The 18,889-nt window shown below is 41.6% G+C and overlaps 1 protein-coding gene across 1 annotated transcript in view; it reads left to right on the plus strand.

Annotated features, from left to right (window-relative positions):
- The window catches only part of STIMATE (STIM activating enhancer), a 34,083-nt gene continuing 15,194 nt past the window's right edge, over positions 1 to 18,889 (plus strand). The window contains exons 1-3 of the mRNA XM_031505926.2: positions 1 to 169; positions 16,783 to 16,831; positions 18,583 to 18,678. Coding sequence (XP_031361786.1) covers positions 1 to 169; positions 16,783 to 16,831; positions 18,583 to 18,678 — 314 coding nt within the window. The remainder of the gene's footprint in view (positions 170 to 16,782; positions 16,832 to 18,582; positions 18,679 to 18,889) is intronic.

The following is an 18,889-nucleotide window of genomic DNA, read 5'->3' on the forward strand; positions in this document are numbered from 1 at the left end:
ATGGGGGCGCCGCCGCCCAACGGCAGCCTCGGCCTCAGCGCCGGCACCCCGCGGCCCAACGGGGCGCCGGGGCCCGGGGACCGCGGCTGCGAGAACGGCGCCCTCATGGACAGATTCGGCATCTTCCTGCAGGGGCTCCTGGGCGTCGTGGCCTTCAGCACCCTCATGCGTGAGTGGCGGGGCCGCGGCCTCCGGCCTGGCGGGGAGCGGGCGGGCGGGTCGGGCTCGGTAGCGGGACCGCGGCCGCGCTGCCCCGAGGCCGTCCCGGGAAGGGCCGGGCTGTGCCGGGCTCCCGGCCGGGCTGTGCCGGGCTCCCGGCCGGGCTGTGCCGGGCTCCCGGCCGGGCTGTGCCGGGCTGTGCCGGGCTCCCGGCCGGGCTGTGCCGGCTCCCGGCCGGGCTGTGCCGGGCTGTGCCGGGCTCCCGGCCGGGCTGTGCCGGCTCCCGGCCGGGCTGTGCCGGCTCCCGGCCGGGCTGTGCCGGCTCCCGGCCGGGCCGGGCTCGGGAGGGCCGCGGCGGGCTCGGGGGGCGCAGCCGCCGGCGGCGCTTTGTGGGTGCCGGGTGAGCTGGAGCGCGGCCGTGCGGGGAGGCCTCAGAGGCGGTGGCTCATGTCCTTTGGCGTTCACAAACTTGCCTTCCTAGCGCTCGTAGCCGTGCTGGTGGAATTTATCGGGTGGGTGTGTGTTCTGCCTGGAATTGTGCCAGCAGGAGGAGGTGGAGTGTGCGGAGCCGCTCGGGTTTGGGATGTACACAAGTCACGGGTTTGGCTGAGCAGGTTTACTGCAGGTGCACCTACCCTGTCGTGTCACCAGCAGCAAAGTCACACTTGTTTCGATCGTGCCTCGCTTCCTTGGAGGGCCATTCCTGGGAGCTGGAGCAGTGTGGCCGCTGGCAGGGCTCAGCTGATGGGCAGCACTCACCGCTGCTCTTTGATTGTGGTGGAAAGGCAAGGAGGGTCTTTGGTGGCTCCAGCCCTGTGGTGAGGGAGTCACAACAACATGAAACAATTCTGGTGGGTTTATCTCTATCCCGTGGTCTAGTTAGTATCCTTTGGGTGGAGGAGTGGAAAAGAAGCCCAGTGTCATTACTCAGCTGACTGTGACCTTGCTGGTAGCAAAAGGTGGGAGAGGAAAAAGAGAACATCGGGGACATGTTTGACAGTTTGATCTAAAGACTGAGATCCTGTTTACATTAGAATTGCGCTGATGCCTTTTCATGCTGCTGTCATACTATTATTAACTCAGACGTTTGCTAACAATTATATTTGCATGCCTTGGTGTCTTAGTTGCTATTAACAATTACATTGCTCTCCTAAAAGTTATGTGTGTAGCTGTCATCCTGTGGCTGAAAGGCAGCAGTAATCAGCAGTGTAGCATTTGGTCAGTGACAGCAGCCTCATAATTAGAAGTTTTAGCAGTTTCCAAACAGAAGTACCTCTGTGTAAGAAGGTGATGAGTGCACAGTGTTGGTGTTAGATTTAAGGGATACAAATAGGTAATTTTTATGGATTGGACATCAAAAGATGAAGAACTACAGATGTTAGTTGTCAGGATGGTACTTTTATTTCTGGAAATAGTGTTTTTATGCATATTATGGTATCACTGCACTAAGTGATGTCAAGAAAAAGCTAATATAAAAAGTAGGGAGTAGAAAAATGAAAACGTTGTTGGCTGCACTTTCTGACTTGGGTTAGGTACTGTTAAACCATGAACTGGGAGGAGACTGTTGATGCAGTTGTGGCAGAAGGGAGTGGAATGCAGCCAGTGTACTAGTGAGAAAGGAGTCTGTGTCCAAAACAGACTAGAGCAAAAACATAGCAGCGTATCATTCTTACAAGTGCATATATTCAAAAACATATGCACAGGTTTGTTTGCCCCAGCTTTACCAGCTATGTTCTCTTCCACAGTATTTTGTGCCTCTCCCTGAGCAGGAAGAGAAGTTGGTGACACCACATGGGCCTGTTACAGTGCTACAAAAGCAGCTTTCTCTCTCTGTTAGGGGCTGTTTTGTACAAAAATTCTGTCTGGTAGCTTTTTTGGAATGTTTCTATTCACTAGCATCATAAAGTCACCTCGGGACACCTTTTTATGTCATATGCAGAACACCTAGTGTGTTGTTCCAAGCCCTTTAAGGTTTCCTCAGCAAATAGGACTTTCTGTGACAGGTAAGATGTGACAGAAAAGCAGGAACTTGTGGCTGAGAATGGAGGGAGAGCATGACCTCAGCAAACATCTGGGCACCTGCACAGCTGGTGTCAGAGCTGCTGGAGCTGCATCACAGAACTGGATTGCAATTAACCTGGAGTAGTCTGGTCCCATAGCTGTCTGGCACAAGAGAGGCTCTGGCACAGAGGGAGAAACAAGTAGGCAGAGGCTGCTTGAGATTTGTGACTGCAGTCAGGCCCCGTTGGAACAGCAGTAATTCTCTGTGTGCAGCTGAATCATTTCTCCAGCTCTTGCCTTACCCATGACTGTCTGGTATTTAAATTTAATAAGGAGGAAGTCACTTGTCTTCTTTTGTTTCTTTTTTTGTAAGGAAGCACTAGAAGGAGATGTTCTAATACTTCAGTTGTGATTAATGGTACTGAACCCTCTGTAGTAAAAGAAATTAAAGGAATGGCACCAGAGATACATGGCACAATTGCTCTTTATGCACAGAAACTGTCTTTCTTTGAAAAATATTCAATTTGACATGTAAAGAGTAAGAAATTTTGGTAAGTGGCTAAATCAAAGGCTGACCCAGATGTGTCCTTTTCTAGATAAATTTTACCATGCTTGCATTCAGTGGAAAAAAGAAAATATTTTAAACCTAAGCTGTAAGAGAAGGACCTTTTCTGTGCCTCACTGCTGGATGTTCATCTACAAAGAACTGAATGACTGTTCTGAAAGCAAAATTATATGAGATCTGACACTCCAATGTGCCACCTTTGTGTTCATGCCCCTGTTCAGTTGCTGTAAAGCTGTGCTGTCAGCTGGCCTGCCAGTGACATCATTCAAACTTCGTATTTGAAGGGCTAAAATGTGTTAAGTATCAGGTTTTTAGTTTGTGGAAAATGTGGCTCTCTGCCAGGGAGAGTGTGGGAGCTGCCCTGCTGTGTCTGTCTTCTGATGCTGGTAGGAAAGGTTTTCACTCCAGGCACATTATCAGCCTACCTTATGTTTTCCCTCTCTACTGAATGGGCACAACCAAGAAGTGACAGGAATAGTGAATTTCTCACTTTCAGCTGACAAAATGTTCATTTGACTTTAATTCCTAGGTTTCCTTTTCCCTGTAGCTCTTGACTCCCTGTTCTGACACCCAGGGAATGATGATCAGTTTTACCCACTCACCCCACCTTACCGTTTAAATTAATGACTTTGTTCTAGGTTTTTCCAGATTCAAATATAACTTAGGGTCACAACTCCTAACCTTTTTCTTGTGGAAGGTGCTTCTAGTGGTCATCTATGTCCCTTTAAAAGAGTCAAAGTTTGCATGTGGTTTTTATTGTTGTCAGTTAAGGCCGCACTAATCTGCTCCTGATTCCAAATTGTTCCCTGCTGTTCTTGATGTGAAGCATGTGCAGGGTGGTCCTTTACTGATGTCTGAGCCAGTAGTGAATTTACTTAATACTATCAGAGCCGACCTGTATTGTGTTTAATTACTGTGAATTAATTTCACTGCTCAGCTGTGAGGCTGAAGATGTGTGAAACAGTTTCACCCAGATGCTACAGAGGTTCCAGTACTGGAAAAGCTGAACTGAAGTTGGGTGTGACAACTTCTGTTGGGTCTCTCCTGAGCACAGGCTCTCATTCCCTATCCAAGGGAACTAACTGATGAAAAAACACCTCATTTTGGCAAGTCTGCGTGGACTGGCAGCCTCTTGGACTCTGGCCACTAACTCTCAAACCTGGAAGCCTGATGGTTTTAAGTGTATTGCTTGCTTTTGTTCTTGTCCCTCCTGCCTTACATATGGATTTGTTTTTCCACCCTGGTTTATTTAAGCCAAGCCATTTCATAACAGGAAGTCTTAATGAGTTTCCCTTGATGGAAGAAATGCATGCTACAGGTCACTAAGCCAAAAATAATATTTTTTCAAAGTTTGCTGCTATTATGTTTGTATCTTATTTCACAGCATCTTAATTTTAAATGATAGCTTTGCTCCTTAGGTGTTTGAGGTTCCTTGGTGCAATATTTGTGTTTATTTCCTGATGCCACAAAGCAGGTTTTAAATACTTTAGTATAATAGCATGTATTCTGTCTGTAATTACAAGCACCTTCTGAGCATTCAGTGGCTGGGCTTTCATTGGTAGTGAATGATAAGAGAGGGACGATAGCACAATATTCTCATACATGTGTGACATTAGATGTAGGTGTAAATAACTCCATTTTTATTACCCAGACCTGGGAAAGACATGGGCAAAACCCCACTGCCCATCCCCTTACCCTGCCTAACAAACTGTTTATAGTAGTTTATTTACTAAGCTTGTTTGCCAGAAGATTGGTACCTTATCAGGGTGTGGCAGTGTTTGTTTTGGGCTGCTTAGGAATGGCTGAGAAATCAGATGTGAATTGTATGATGAATTATTGAAATAGAGGAGTCAGTTGGTTCTCTGCAGGTAGAAGGTTTGTGTCTGTCTGTGAGGAAAATACAAATACACTGTAAAGGAGACCGGAGTGTGGGAATCTATTCCCTTTTTATGGCTTGTTACAGTTTGTGTCTGTACTCAGGCTGAGAAGGGTTTACAAAAGTGGGATGATTGAGTTCAGGTGCAGTGAATAACTGAGTAGGTGGGTGTGCTGTTGAGTCACAGATGAAACAAAAAGAAACCATTCCAATAAAAGATACTGTATGTATTGTAAGGTGCTCTCTTTGCTTACATTAAAGGACATACCTTTAAAACTACATCCTTAGTGCCAGTGATCTTTACAGCAAAGTTTTCCCACTTAAAAAGCTGTCCAAGGAGAAGGAATGCTTTTTCACATAATAAGCTACCTTAGTAGGAAATTTAGTAGAGTTTGAAATGCCTTAGCAAAAATGTGCTTTTCAGAGGAATTATTTCATATTTACATGGAGGTAAAGGAGTAATTGTATGGCAATATGTTCTAGGGAGAAAGAATTAAAGGTAATTCCAGTTGCCTTTAACAAAAAAGGCACAAAATAAGCTATTAGATATAAAAGGTCTGAACCATATGATTTAGGCTTTTTTTCTATAGCAATTTTCTGTCGGCTTGAGCAGGCTTAGAAAATACAAAAATTTGATAGCAGTGGAATACAGACCTCTGAGTAACAGCAACTAGTTTATTATGCATGGCATTTCCTGAGATGCAGGGCAGTGCCCTGCTAGCTTTATTAATGAAAGCATTTCTTGAAAAGATTTTATATTATTCTAACTTGCTACTACTGCATCCTCGAATGTATTTGCTCTGAGTGATTCAGTTCATGAATTCCTGAGGACCCCTCAGCAGGGTCCTTTTTGTATTAAGACTTGTCTCGTACAAAAGTGTCAGATCACAAATGGGAGCTTTCCTGGGTGTGAAAACACGGCCAGCATTGTGCTTGCACACCGCAGGCACCCTGCAGAACGCGCTTTGTTCGTTCTCCTCGAGCTCACAGGTGCGAGCTCCTGGCGGCTCGCCGGTAAATGCAGAACGGGCATTGCAATGTTTGAGGAGCGCTGCGGCGGGGCTGAACCCTCTGCAGGCAAAGGAACACTTGTGAGATGTGCTCTTGAGCTGTGCTGCAAGGCGAGGTTTGGGAGGGCGTTTTGCAAACGGGGGAAGCGCCAAAAGCTCCCCGGGGAGAGCAGCGGGCCTGGGCGGCGGGGTGGGGGCAGGACCCTGGAGAGCTCCGGGGCCGGGTCAGCGGCCGGGCCGGGCAGCCGGGGCTGCGGCCGCTCCCTCCCGCCTGGCTGCGGGCCAGGCAGCAAACGGGATGGGCTGATGGAAGCAGAAATGTGTGTCGCTCTCGTCCTCCTTCGGGCCCATTCCATGGCAATTAGTGACGAGCGCTATCACAGCGCACTGCGGTAGCTGTTGTTGTGTAGGTTAAGTGTCTGCTTGTAGCTGCAGGACTTGGAAAAGCCCTGTGAGGTCACTTTGGTCAGGGGTAAGTAAATTGTGCCTTACAATGATCCAGTGTTTCCTTCTCCCCAGATGGTGAGGTATCGCTTGCAGCCATGTAACATTGCTGCTGCTTGTTTGTTTTAAATAAATCATCAGCCCTTCAGTGCCTCTGTGACATCCTGAGCTGTGTTTGAGACAAATAGGAGAGATGCACTACGAGCTGTAGCAGAAAAGTTTGAGACAAATAGGAGAGATGCACTATGTATGAACTGTAGCAGAAAAAAACCCTAGCTGAATTAGCAAAGTAAATGACTTCCTTTTGCCATGCTAATATTGTATTACTCTTTAACATATGGAGCATCTGTGTGGAATAAATTCTGTCCATGGTGAACTGTCCAGAAAAAGGCACATCTTGCTGACAAATTTCATGCTGTAAAAAAGCATGTAATAATAAGGTTGGGAACTGATCCTTTTTAAGTGAAGGAAATAACCCGTTTTTTTATTAAAGCTGCTTTCAAGATGTACAATTCTTAGTTGCCATAGATTGTAACAGCACTTTATTGGTCCTTATGTCCTGATCATATCAGGTGATTAATATTTTAGTGTCACGGACTATCCTTGAAACACTATGCCAGTAAAAGTTAAGACAAGGAAAATAAGGCAGCAATATAGACAAATTATCTGCAATCTCTCGGTCTCTCTTCATTAGGTCTGATGCACTACTTTGTCTTGCTGGCTCAGAAAGTGTTGTATTTTCTTATTACTCAGCTGATGGCTGGATGTAGTTGTAGGCCCCATAATAAGATTGTTCTAAGTATAATTACACACGTCATTCACATTGTGAAATGTTTAGGAAAAAGGATAAGTTATGTTGACATTTGTAAACTATTAAAATGATAAATTATCCAGGAACTCTGAAGCTGTGTTTAATTAGGATGAACTTCTGGACTGTTAGCTAGACTGGTGTTTAACTCTAAAGTGCATACTGAATGTCTTCTGACTGGTGTTTTATAATTAAATCTGTAAGGAGCTGATTTGTACAGACACACAGGGTGCAGTTATGCATTCTGTGGTGATATTAATTTCATGGTTAATGAAGTTTGCATTCTTAAAGTGGTATTTAACAAGGTCTTATCTGTGTGGATTTTGTTGATGAAGTGAAAAATCAGGTCTGCTTTCTCATGCCTGCTGGTAAGAAATGTTTTACATTCTCAAAGATTTCTTGATCTCAGCAAAATTTATTCCCTGTGCAACTCAGTTTGTTAAATCTCTGGCAGACTGAGTATAAGCTCAGAGCTTGTATGGGTCTGCTTTTGCAGGTGGTGTGGTGTGAGCATGAGGTTTTAGGGTTTAGTCAGGGATAACTAAACCTATTCACAGTGATGGTCATGGTACAGAAGACCTGTTTTTCTGCCACATACCCTGAATCACACATTTTATATATATTTGTTGTCATAACCTCATACATTTGTTGTCATATGTAAGGAAGGTTGAGAATGAAAATGAGCTAAAATGGATGTACAGTTCAGATTCCTCATAGCTCACTGTTCAAGGTTCAGATTCATAGTTCCAAGTGGGAGTTATTTTACAGACATGCAGAGCTACAGCAGGGAAAAGCCGTGTCAAGGAAGTTACTAAACTTGTTTTTTTCCTGGGTTTTATAATGTTTTTTCCTCTAAATGTTGCAACTTTTTTCCTAAATAATAAGCAAACATTGTTTTTTCATCGAAGCAATTCAATATGTTTTGGTATGGTTTGGGTCATTTTGTCTTCTGTCACATTTTTGGCTACCCCAGGTTCTAAGACCAAGCGTTCCTCCTCTCATGGTGATCAATATATGTTGGCTTGCCAGAGAGGAGAGGAGAGCTGTGCCACAGTTCCTGTTTTCTCTGCTGCTGGGACAGTAACAAGCTCGGGAGCAGCTGGTCTGGGAGCTGCAGGGTGCTCAGGATTTGTGACAAGGAGTTTTTTGGGTGCTGCTTCTGTTTGAGAGGTTTCGCCATTGCTCCACTGACACTGTGAAAAGGATGAAGCAATGGAAGTAAATACAAATAAGGTTCACCACAGCAATTTTGGACAGTCTAGGCAGTCCCCTTGAGAGAGTTCTTCACTTACAGAAACAACCTTTGCTTGCTTTTTCTTTTTTCACTGTGATATTTTTTTTCTGTTTCTCAAAAATACAGAATTTTTCCATGGAACAAAAATGACTTTTAAATTACAAGCAACTATTCACAACTACCAGCATATATCCTCTGTCTCTAATCATTTCTGGAGATACTATACTCTAAAATTTTAATTCCATTTTAGCATAATTGCCTTTACTTCCTTCCTGATACTGGAGAAGCTGCTATTCAGTATTTTCCAGCACATCTTCCTTGCTTTGAGGCAGGTGGTGTGACTACCAGCCTACGTTATTTTATATACATAGGACTTAAATGCTTTCTTTGGAAGGTAATTGTAATGTTAGAAGATGAAATAGTCTAAGGAGCTTTAAAATTATGGTGGAGGAAGTCCCACCCTCCTCCATCTAATCTTAAAACCTTGAGTTACTTATGGCACTATGTTTTCAGTGCTGGCATTAAGTTTTGGTGTTGCAAAAGAGTACGAAGCCTTTTGCAGGTGGAAATTGTTACATGATTTCATCCTAATTTCATAAATTTTATTTATTTAGTGTATACCTAGTTGTTAGTTACATTATATCAAAGAAGTCTACATAATTGGCTCTGACTCTCCTTTTATGATATTTGATCATGTGTAAAGAAAATATATGAAAGTAGGTTGTGTATCTTTTGTTATTTTTACAACAGTTGGTGTTGTATGAAATGTCTGTCTTGCAATTCAATGCTCTGATAGTTCCAGCCTAGAAAGACTGAATCTGGTAAGCAAAGCTCTTCAGAATTTAAATGGTCTCTGAACATACAGTTTACATCTACTTTTGGCCTTCTTGATTTAACACATTTGCTGTTTTATCATTTTTTACAAAGTTTTTACAGTTTTCCTTTTGCATCTTTTTTGTATCTGAACTTACATTTCAGGTTTGCTTTCTGCTTTTAAAACTGTTACAGTTTCTGCCTTGCTCAATATTTTAATGAATGCTGATTGAGTTTGGAGCTGTGCTTTGGCAGTTCTGCCTGTTCCCAAGAGCTGATTTAAAACAAGCAGCTTGAATGACTTAAAGTTCATTGATACCTGTTGTCATACTAATAACGTTCAGAAAGCTTCATGTATTATTGAGTGATCTTGTGAATGCTGTACGTGAAAATGGTGTTGTGAATCGTAAATTGCTGCTTAGTGCACATTAATATGGATTGATTCTATTTGTCTCGTACTAAATAATTCATGTTTCCCAAATGGTTCTGATTTCTAGCAGAGAAAATAATCCACTTGAACACAGTAGACTGTATTCTTCAGTCTTCACTGGGTGCTTGCATAGCATGACAGGAATGGCACAGCTGGTTTTCTAGAAACCTTGCTTTTTCATTTGGTAGTTGTTTAATGATACCTGGTTCACAATATAAGAGTATTTGCAGGAGGGATCTGTATCAACTTCCCAACACCAATCTCACAAGCATTTTCCCTGGAAGCTAAGATTTGCTTTGCTTTAACCATCTCATATCTGTTGAAGAAACAGAATAGCAAATGCATCTCTCTCTGAAAGTGCTGGGAAAGTGATTTATTAGGACTTTCAAACAGAGCACGCCTTGACCCAGCAGTGCTGTGTATGCTAAATGCAAAGATAACAAATGCCTGTCTCTTAAGACTGAATTGTGGCTTTTAACTTTATTATTTGGATAAATATTTCCTAAAGTACTTGTGCTGTTTACCTTAGAGTTCTTAAAGCAGTTACTTGCAGCCCTTTATTTTTAGTATTGCCATGGCTTTTGGGAGCTGAGGGCTGGATGCTTCTGTTTACAGAGTGTGTTGTAGATGCATTTTATGATTTCTAAAGTGCTTCTCTCTCTGGGGAGACAAATAGGTTAGTAATCAAAAGTGAGAAGATGTGTGCAATTCTCCTTCTGCTAAGTTAGTTTAGTTGTTTTAAAAGTAAGCTTTACCTTTAAGAAAAAGGAAAAAAGCTCCATGACAATGGCTATTGATGTGGTGTGTCTGGGCTGCTGGCTTTGCTAAGATGTTATTTGTTTCCTTTATTGACAGCCAAGTTAATGCATCTGTCAGAGCCACACAGTCATGTGCTACCAGGATGCATGGGATTAGTCTTGCTGAAATTGTCTTAGGCTGAGTTGTATTCAGGTAATATGATTTATTTGTGTCTCCCACAGCCAGTCTATACAAGCTAAGGATTTAGGAAAAAAATTTGGAGCCTGAAGTGCATACATGTTAGGCATAAGAAACTCACTAGCTTCATATAATGCATTCAACTGCCTTTCCTGAAGCTGCAGAATCATCTGATTTATTCCAAAGCCCAGACAGCAGTATTTGGGGTTCTTTTCCTGATAATGATTTGTCCTCTGCTCCCCTGCACTATGAAGGGGAGCTTTACTTTGTGATAACCATTCCTTGCAGAGTGACTGTAAAGTTTTAGCTCTCACTAAACCTTTGAAGGAACAAAACTTACAGGTAGGTTTTTAGCTGGCTGTGGAAGCAGGTAGGAAGTAAATGCTTTTACACAGGTAATTTTCAATTACTGTATTTCACCAGCTTTTATCTAGCAAGCACTTCTGCCCATTTGATAAACAATGTGAAATCCAGTGCTGGCACCTGTTTTCAGTCATCTCATGTCATCTGTGTTGAGACAAAGGAGTCCAGGTCATGAGATAGCTGGGCTTGGTGGATGCTTGGCACTGATGTCTAACTTTGCAGTAAAACAGAGCCCCTTGTTCTCTGCTCTGACAAAAGTTCCAGTCAGGCCCACAAAGGTTTTGCTGCCTTAACCACAAGGTTATCATGCTACCAGTGGAACAGAGTCTGGGATAAGATCTGTGGTTTGCAGGTACCTCGTGGCTGTCCAGGCCCTGCATCTTTAGTGTGACGTGTCCCTGAATAACCAACTGCCTGGCTCATTAAACTTTATTGTGTCCAGCTTTCTAGAAAGTTTCTCCCTGGGTGACCTTCTTTAATGGACCAGTTCTTAATTACACTACAGAATCATTAAGGCCAAGGGCACAGTGGAATTAAGAAAGGGATTGGGTACGTGCATGCTAATGCTGTTTTCTCTCTTACAGAAGTTTTTAAAATTCTTTTTGCCAGACAGCAAAGCTGGGGCCTCATGCACTTTGTAGTATGTCAATCTAATACTAACTAGAACAAAATTTTCCCCATGAGTGAGTTATTCCATAACTTTTTTCATCATGAAGTAGCCATGGTTCCTGCTTCTCCAATGCAGCAATATCACTGGAATTCAGTTCTGGTCCAATATAATTTCTGCTTTAGTATCATGGGTGTCTCAAGTGTGGAGAAGTCTGTGTCCTTAAGCAAAAATATTATGTAGAATTGTGGGGCTGTTATGCAGGGAAATAAGCAGCAGGCTTTCAGAGTGTCCTGCATTTGAGCATGTAGCTAATGGGGCATAGGAATAGAAGGAAGAATTTGCAATAGGGCAAAAATTGAATTGCATTTTGGGGCTGGAGAAATGAGCAGCACACCAAAAACACTGGTTCTGTAGTGCTTTTTTGTAATCACATTTATTGCCTCTTTTTAAAACAGATGCAGACAGAATTCCTTTTTTTTTTTTTTTTTTTCTTAACTCTAAGTATCGGGAGATGCTCAGCTCAGAGTGTCACAAAAGCTTTTGGTAATTGAGTGATACATGGTTTACAGACCTATGTATCCTTTGTAAGGCATCATTGTAGCCTATTCTCATTGGACATGTTGTTTCTTTCACAATTAATTCTAAAAAGAAAAATTCTGTTTTGGGGAAATCTTTTATGTAATCTCATGTGATTATTTATTCTCACTGTGCTGCTACCAAGAAAATAATGGGAAAGGGATCAAGTGAAATGGCAATACAAGCCTCTTAAAGGCTTTGCTTTAACAGTAAAAGGAGGTAAGTGCAAATTAATAATAAAGATCACAAATAACATGAAATTCATTGGTAGTTGTTATTCCATAGTCATGTAAATTTTCAGGACTTACTAGTGTGCATATGCTTGTTCAGAACAGACATGGTTCCCACTGTTGTGGGAAAAGTGTTGATACTAACAAGTAGAACAGTGTTTTTTTAAAGTCTTCCCAAACAGAATTTTAAAAAATAAAAATCTGGCCTGTGTATGTAGTTGACTTTACAAGTTTTTTTACAAGGTTAGAAAGTGTAGGTTCAAATTTGTGAGGCATATGGTCTGATAACCAAATGTTCTGGAAATAGTGCCATTCTTTGAGAGTGGTCATCTGAAAATCTGCATTCCAAGCTCGGGTGCTACTGCTTGGTGTAACTTCAGCTGTTACTCCACACACAGTGAGCAAACAGCCTTGTACAGGAAACTTGTAATACTTGTCAGGAATGCTGGAAATTGTGTGAATCAATACCAAAGTAGCCTGCAGAGCCCAGCAGTTTTGCACTGTGAGGGCTATGTTGGAGGATCTGTCTGGTTGCAAACATGTTATTTGGGAAGCTCACACTGCAGCAGATTTCTCAGTGTGAGATCCTGTCCCTCCACATATCTATGTGTGATTTTCAGTTAGCCATACTTTAGTCCTTTGACAATTGGTTCAAATCTTGGAACTTTTTAAGTGTCAGATCACAGGAAAATGACTTCTGGACTCACATACCAATGTTTTGGAAGGGACTCCTGCTTCCACCTCCTGCCCAGAGCAGGGCCAGCCCATGTCCCCTTGCTTGGAGCATTGTCCAGGGTAATTCTCAAGGTCTGTCAGACTGCAGTTACTGCATGTTCGTTGGGCAACTTGTTTCAGAATTTAATTGCCCTCACTGGAAATTTTTACTTCTTTAACCCTGGAATTTTCCTGGCTCCAACTTGTGACTGTTTCCCGTGCACTTGTAAGAAGAGTCCAATTCTGCCCCAGCTGAAACTGCCCATGGATGTGAGGAAATGTGAATGTGGTGTACCAACCTTTCCTTCTTTTCTCTTTTGCCAGCTCAGCTGTTGCTCTGCTGAGGTCTGATGGCAGAAATATATAGGAGGTTTATAAAATGAAACATTCAGTCACATGCTTTGTGTATGACCCATCTTTGAAAAAGTTTTGAGAAGCGCTGGAAACACAGGTGAAATCCCCAACTCTCTCCTCAGAAGAGCAGTGTTGTCATAGTGCAGCTGCAGAGGTCATTGGACATGTTGATTTTACTTTTTTTTAAATTTCAAATTAATGAGCTAGAGAAACGTTTGATCAGAAAGATTCTTACTGAGAACTGCCAGAAGCTGCATCTAAGAAATGCAGTAGTGCATGATACATAGAAACATTTCAAAGGTGTAAGATGAGCCAGGTTTGTGCTGCTACAAAAGCAACCATCCAGAAACTTGGAGTTGTTGAATCCATATTGAAGTTACTTCACATCAGCAAAATAGTTCCTGTGGGACTTCTTGAGGAGATGAAGGAGAGAGAGAAAGGCAGGATTTCAAGTGTTGCTTTGCATATTGACAACCTGGAGAGGTTTTATTTCATTTCTTGTCTCTCTTCTGGCCGTTATTTTTCCCTATGAGTCCTCTGAAATTCTGATTGCAAAACTCCCACATTAAAGTAAGTGTTAGAAACCCTTCCACAGTACTGTGGCATTAATTATCCCTAGAATTTCAATGAAGTGGGAAGACAATTCAATGAACTTGAATTTTGCATTGGCAATACTGTGTCTTATATGCTTATCTATTATCTGTCCATCTGGCAGCTCACATGCTTGTTGGCAGAAGTGCTTTTATTTCCTTTCCTGAAAAATTCTGGCACTGAATATGTAAACAAGTAGCGCTTCTTTCTCCATTTATAATTCAGCATGAGATTCTGCACGTTATTAGTTAATTAATATTAAGTGTGGTGGATGGCTGCCGGTGCGAGCGCGGCACTCCGAGCTGGAGCATATGGAGCAGCGCCGCGTCCTCGCAGGCAGGGCCGGCAGATTGAGATCCATCTGTCAGCTGACACTGCACCAGCCCCAGCCTGTGCTCAGACTGCCAAGAGAAACTGGGGCTGGGGCTGAGAGCAGCAATCCTGACGGCTTCTGGGGGAGCACAACGGGAGAAATTACTTTCCCCTCCCCAATTTGATAGGTGCTTAGAAAGTGCCAATAGAGATTCTGTAAGAAGCGTGTGCTGACTTTTGGTTCCAAAATTATTGTATTGCTAGTGAGCATGCTGAGAACCCTGAGCTTACCAGTGTGGTCGTCTACAGCCTGTTGGGGTTTTGCTCAGTTTAGCTACTGGGAAGGCTCAAATTCTGCATCAGGGCTATGTTGAGAAATAGTTGGCAGTGTCTGCATCTGTCAAAAACACCTGATGCTCACAGACACTGCTGCAAGGAGCTGGGCTGGGCAAACAGCACTTTCATATGGACCTACCAGGCTTTCAAGTGTACAGGTACATATTCATCAGGTTGAACCTGCTAAAGACTTTACTCATTTAATGGCATGCGTTTTTGTGGTGTGTTCAGCCAGTCAGTACATTCTCAAAAACAGCTTTCCAAGCTTGCTGTCCTGTATAATGTTAACTCAAATGAAATGTAGTGGTTTTAGAACTGGACAGAGAAAAACAGACTTTATCAAGGCTGTTTCTTAGTACAGATAAAATTTGAAATGCTGTTAGTGGAATTGCTTTTGAATATCCTCTTCCAAAATGAATTTTTGTGAATTTTTAAAAGAAATTAATGAATCCAGGGGCATTATACAACTTCATAGCATAACAGACAAAAGCCGAAGCTTGGCATTCACCCCTGCCCAAAACATGCACACCCTAGCAGTTTATTGCCATTTTGTCTGCAGAAAAGCACCTTGCACCAACTCCACAGTAATTTGAATTTTCTGTTTTTTGCATTTGTTTTGTGATGGTTTGTGGCTTCCTGTTGTTACACAGAAGTGCCACTAATTAAAGTAATCCATAGTGTGACTGGGGAGGACTTGTCATAAATAACAAACTGGTTAACTTGGCTGAGTGTTGCTCATTTTTAACAGAAGTTTTATATTTATGTCATGCTGTTCACAGGGAAAACTGCTGGCAAATGTTGCTATTACAACTTTATCTTTGGTGTGAATGTACAATCTTTTTGTCTTGTCACTTTTTAGTTTTTCATAGGGGTGAAACAGCTTCTCTCTGCTGTCAGAAGCAGTGATAGACAGGGAGATGGCAGGTTGGCAGCTCAGTGTTCCCTGTAAGTGCTGCCCCTCCACCTTGCAGGTGATTTATTTAATTGTTTTATGAGGACAGTTGACTTTGGGGAAAATTGCCTTACCTGTGGAAAAGTTATGATTGGTTCAGAAACCAGAATGTGATTTAAAGGCTGGTAAGCTGGGCAAGCATGATGTACACAGAGCATCCTAAGTTAAACTGAAATTCATAACTAATACCAGAAGAAGCAGATTAAAACACCTGTATGTATTTTGCCTGGCTATACCTGCTATGGTTTGTGTCTCTTGAATCGGAATCTCTACAATTTGTTGAAGGAACTTATGTTGAAGGAACTGGTGAGTGGTCCTGGAATTTGGGCACAAAGTAAAACCTTTATGTAACCCCCATTCTTAGTGGAAAGGTTTTACATTACCTTGTTGTGTTTGTGTTCTTTGGGATGTGTAAGAATTTAGTATCTTGCAACTGTAACAAAGAATAAATCTGTGTTAGGATATGAGGCCAGATCTGACAGAGGTGAGGCTGCCACAGCCCCTGCCCCATCTCTGACCCATGGCAGGGCTGAGGTGTGTGCTCCCAGCAGGAAAACAGGTTTTCTTGCCTAGAAGGAGTTAGAAATTGAATTTCCTAAGGAGATGGGACAAACTGCAGACCAGACAGAGCAAATATATGGAGCAGTCACTGTTTGCACATCAGGAACTGCTTTTGTGCCTTTGTCCCTCTGTTTTCCCACACTTGTTCTTCAGGAGTCATCTAGATCCTTCCACATGGACCTGGGATGGGTTGGAAGTAGCTGGGCAGGGTATGAGAGGAGCTTTCTGACAGATGCCCAAACAGTTGTATAATAAACTGCAATGAAACTGCAATAGACTAACTTACCTACGTTTTTGCCTTTGTGTATAATTTTCATTAATTTTAATAGTGTTTTGTTTGTTAGTTTGTTGCCAGTACAGTAACAATTGTCTACCTTTCTGTGAAGGGATTATCAGACTAAAAAAAAAAATCTGACCTTTCATTCTGTAATTCAGTTTGCCAACAAAGTAGAGATGTCAGAGAATGTAGTTGTCCTACTACTGATTCACTTGATTTTATTCTGCTGTTATGGACGAAGTTATGAGAATACTTTCCAATTTGGGTTTGGGTCTCCAGTGAGGAAAAGAAACAGTTCTTTCTAATACCTGCTTTATTGTTGAAAATTAAATTTTCTGGATGGGCAGTCATAAAAGCTCAGGCCAATGGAATGTGGTCAGATGTGGATTCTTGTTTCATGTGAGGGATATTGGCAGTCAGAGAATGGAGCTCTAGGAACTTAGAGGTGATAGAAGGGAGTTCCTTTGAAAATGTATCCTTGGAGTTTGATATGGTGAAGTGCAGTAGGGAAAAATCCATTTCATCAAAGATGTCACATTCCTGCAAGACTATTTGCTTTCACTTTTCTATATTTTTGTTGCTTTGGAAGCTTCTGATTGTCTTCAATTATATTTTTTTTTTTCTCCCTAGTAAAACGCTTCAGAGAACCAAAGCATGAAAGACGTCCCTGGAGGATATGGTAAGTTTCTGCATACTTTATTCTTAACTTCTTTTCTGATTGCATGTTGTAGAAATTGTAGGGATTATGTTAGTATACGATGATTAAAATAAAGAAAAGTGATGACAAGAAATTGGTAACTGTCAATGAGGAACCAAAAAAGTTACCAAAATACACGAGTCAGGTTACCTTCTGTGTGTTTTCTGGGTAGTAATTTCTTACTGAACAATTCTAAGAATCTGTAGAGATGTGTATTTAGGCATAAAGCTTCCATTTGTGCTTCTTCCTAAAGACAGAAACTTAGAGTAGCCCTAAGATGCATCTGAACATCAGAGACTTATATAAACTTAGAAGATCTCAGCTGGGCTCAAATAAATACTATGTTTTGTTGGTACCCTACTATGTATAAAATGGAGGATGATAAAAAATACATCAACCATAAAAAATACAAGGTATAAAAAGTGTATTTGTGTTTACTACATTTTAAAAGTTACTGAATTTGAAGCAAGTTTTGAGACTGGTGTAAATGTTAGGCTGCTATTCCACTTGTTCAAGCCTTCAGTGGTTTAAATTCCTCTCATACAATGCTGCTTCTCAAAACTAACACTGGTCTTTATTTTATTGAAAAAAGAAGTACTAAATCTTTGTATACTACAGTCTACCTCAGCCTGAAATTCTGACAAGTGCACTGATAGGCCTTAATTTTTAAGCAAAGAATCTTGTTCTGGGACTCAAGTATTGTTATTTATAGCATAGTGTACTGATTAGATATGAAACTCACTGGCTTCCTGCCTCATCTCCAACACTCAGCTCTGTGTCATGCAGTGAATGAAGAGATTGAAGTTCAAGACATTTATCAGGGAGGGTAGATGAATTCAGGCATAAAATGTCATTTGGATCTGTTGGGGTGTTTAGATCTTTATAGACATGCAAACAACAGGCAAAATGGTTGTTTTTCTGTATAGTACAAAGAACACAGTCTTGCCTGCAGAATACTTACTATGATTTTTATGTTTTACATTTAATGAAACATCCACTGAAAGTTTTGGTTTTGTGCAAAGGATGATGAAAAAAGAATGGTAAGGGCTGGAGTCATTATTGAATCACTGTCTAAGTGGGGGTTTATATTTTCCCCTTGAGTAACAAACTCTTTTCTCTCTGACTTTATCATCTGCTTTGGAGATAATATTGTCAAGGTTGGAATTCTTTTGCAGTGTGTTCTAAGCTCTGCACTGTAGATAAAATTCAGTGAAACCACTTCATGCTTTCAGGTGAAAAATATGCTGGCTTTTAAATGAGATACTGTAGATACAGGGCTCATTAGTCACTATCAAGTTGTTCACCCACAAACACATGATGAGAATTTTATTTTTGTCTGTGCCATAAGCTTGCTAAAAATGCAGAAAAAGAAAAGGTCCAAAATACCTATCAGGGCTGGGATACTCATTGTTTCCAGGAGGTTATTAAAGACTTAGCTAGAGTTAGTCAGGATTAGCTCTTGGATAATGCATATGATACCAAGAGGATAGCCGTAGACTTTACATTTACAGTGGTAGGTTTCAAGATAGTATGATTTGGGTTATTGCTAGAAAAAATAGAGGCAGAATTTTAAATGGAACATTGTTAAATAAAAGCTAAATACCATGATACTTTTGTCATTCTGATGTTCTCCATAGTAATGGAGATGGAGTTTTAATTAGCATAAATTCGCAATGTCTGGTTGTGTTGCAAACAGTTTTGTGTGTCTTAAAAATTGTTTTTACTTCACACAGGTTTTTAGATACTTCCAAGCAAGCCATAGGGATGTTGTTCATCCACTTCGCAAATGTCTATTTATCAGACCTTACAGAAGAAGACCCCTGTTCACTGTGAGTGTTTTATTTTGGAATAAGGAAATGCCTTTATGGAAGTTCTGTGGCTGAGTTGGTGTATGTGGATAGTAAGGCAAGATAAAGCTGAGAAGACAGATTTCATGGTAAAAATCAGTCACTTTAAAAAGCCTATGGTTTAAACTTAGTTAATCAAGGGTCAGGAATCTTCTGTCTAAGTTCATGTCTGGCAGGAGGCTGGACTGTGTGT

This window comes from Lonchura striata, chromosome 12 (genome assembly GCF_046129695.1).
Source record: "Lonchura striata isolate bLonStr1 chromosome 12, bLonStr1.mat, whole genome shotgun sequence".
Classification (NCBI taxonomy): Eukaryota; Metazoa; Chordata; class Aves; order Passeriformes; family Estrildidae; genus Lonchura; species Lonchura striata.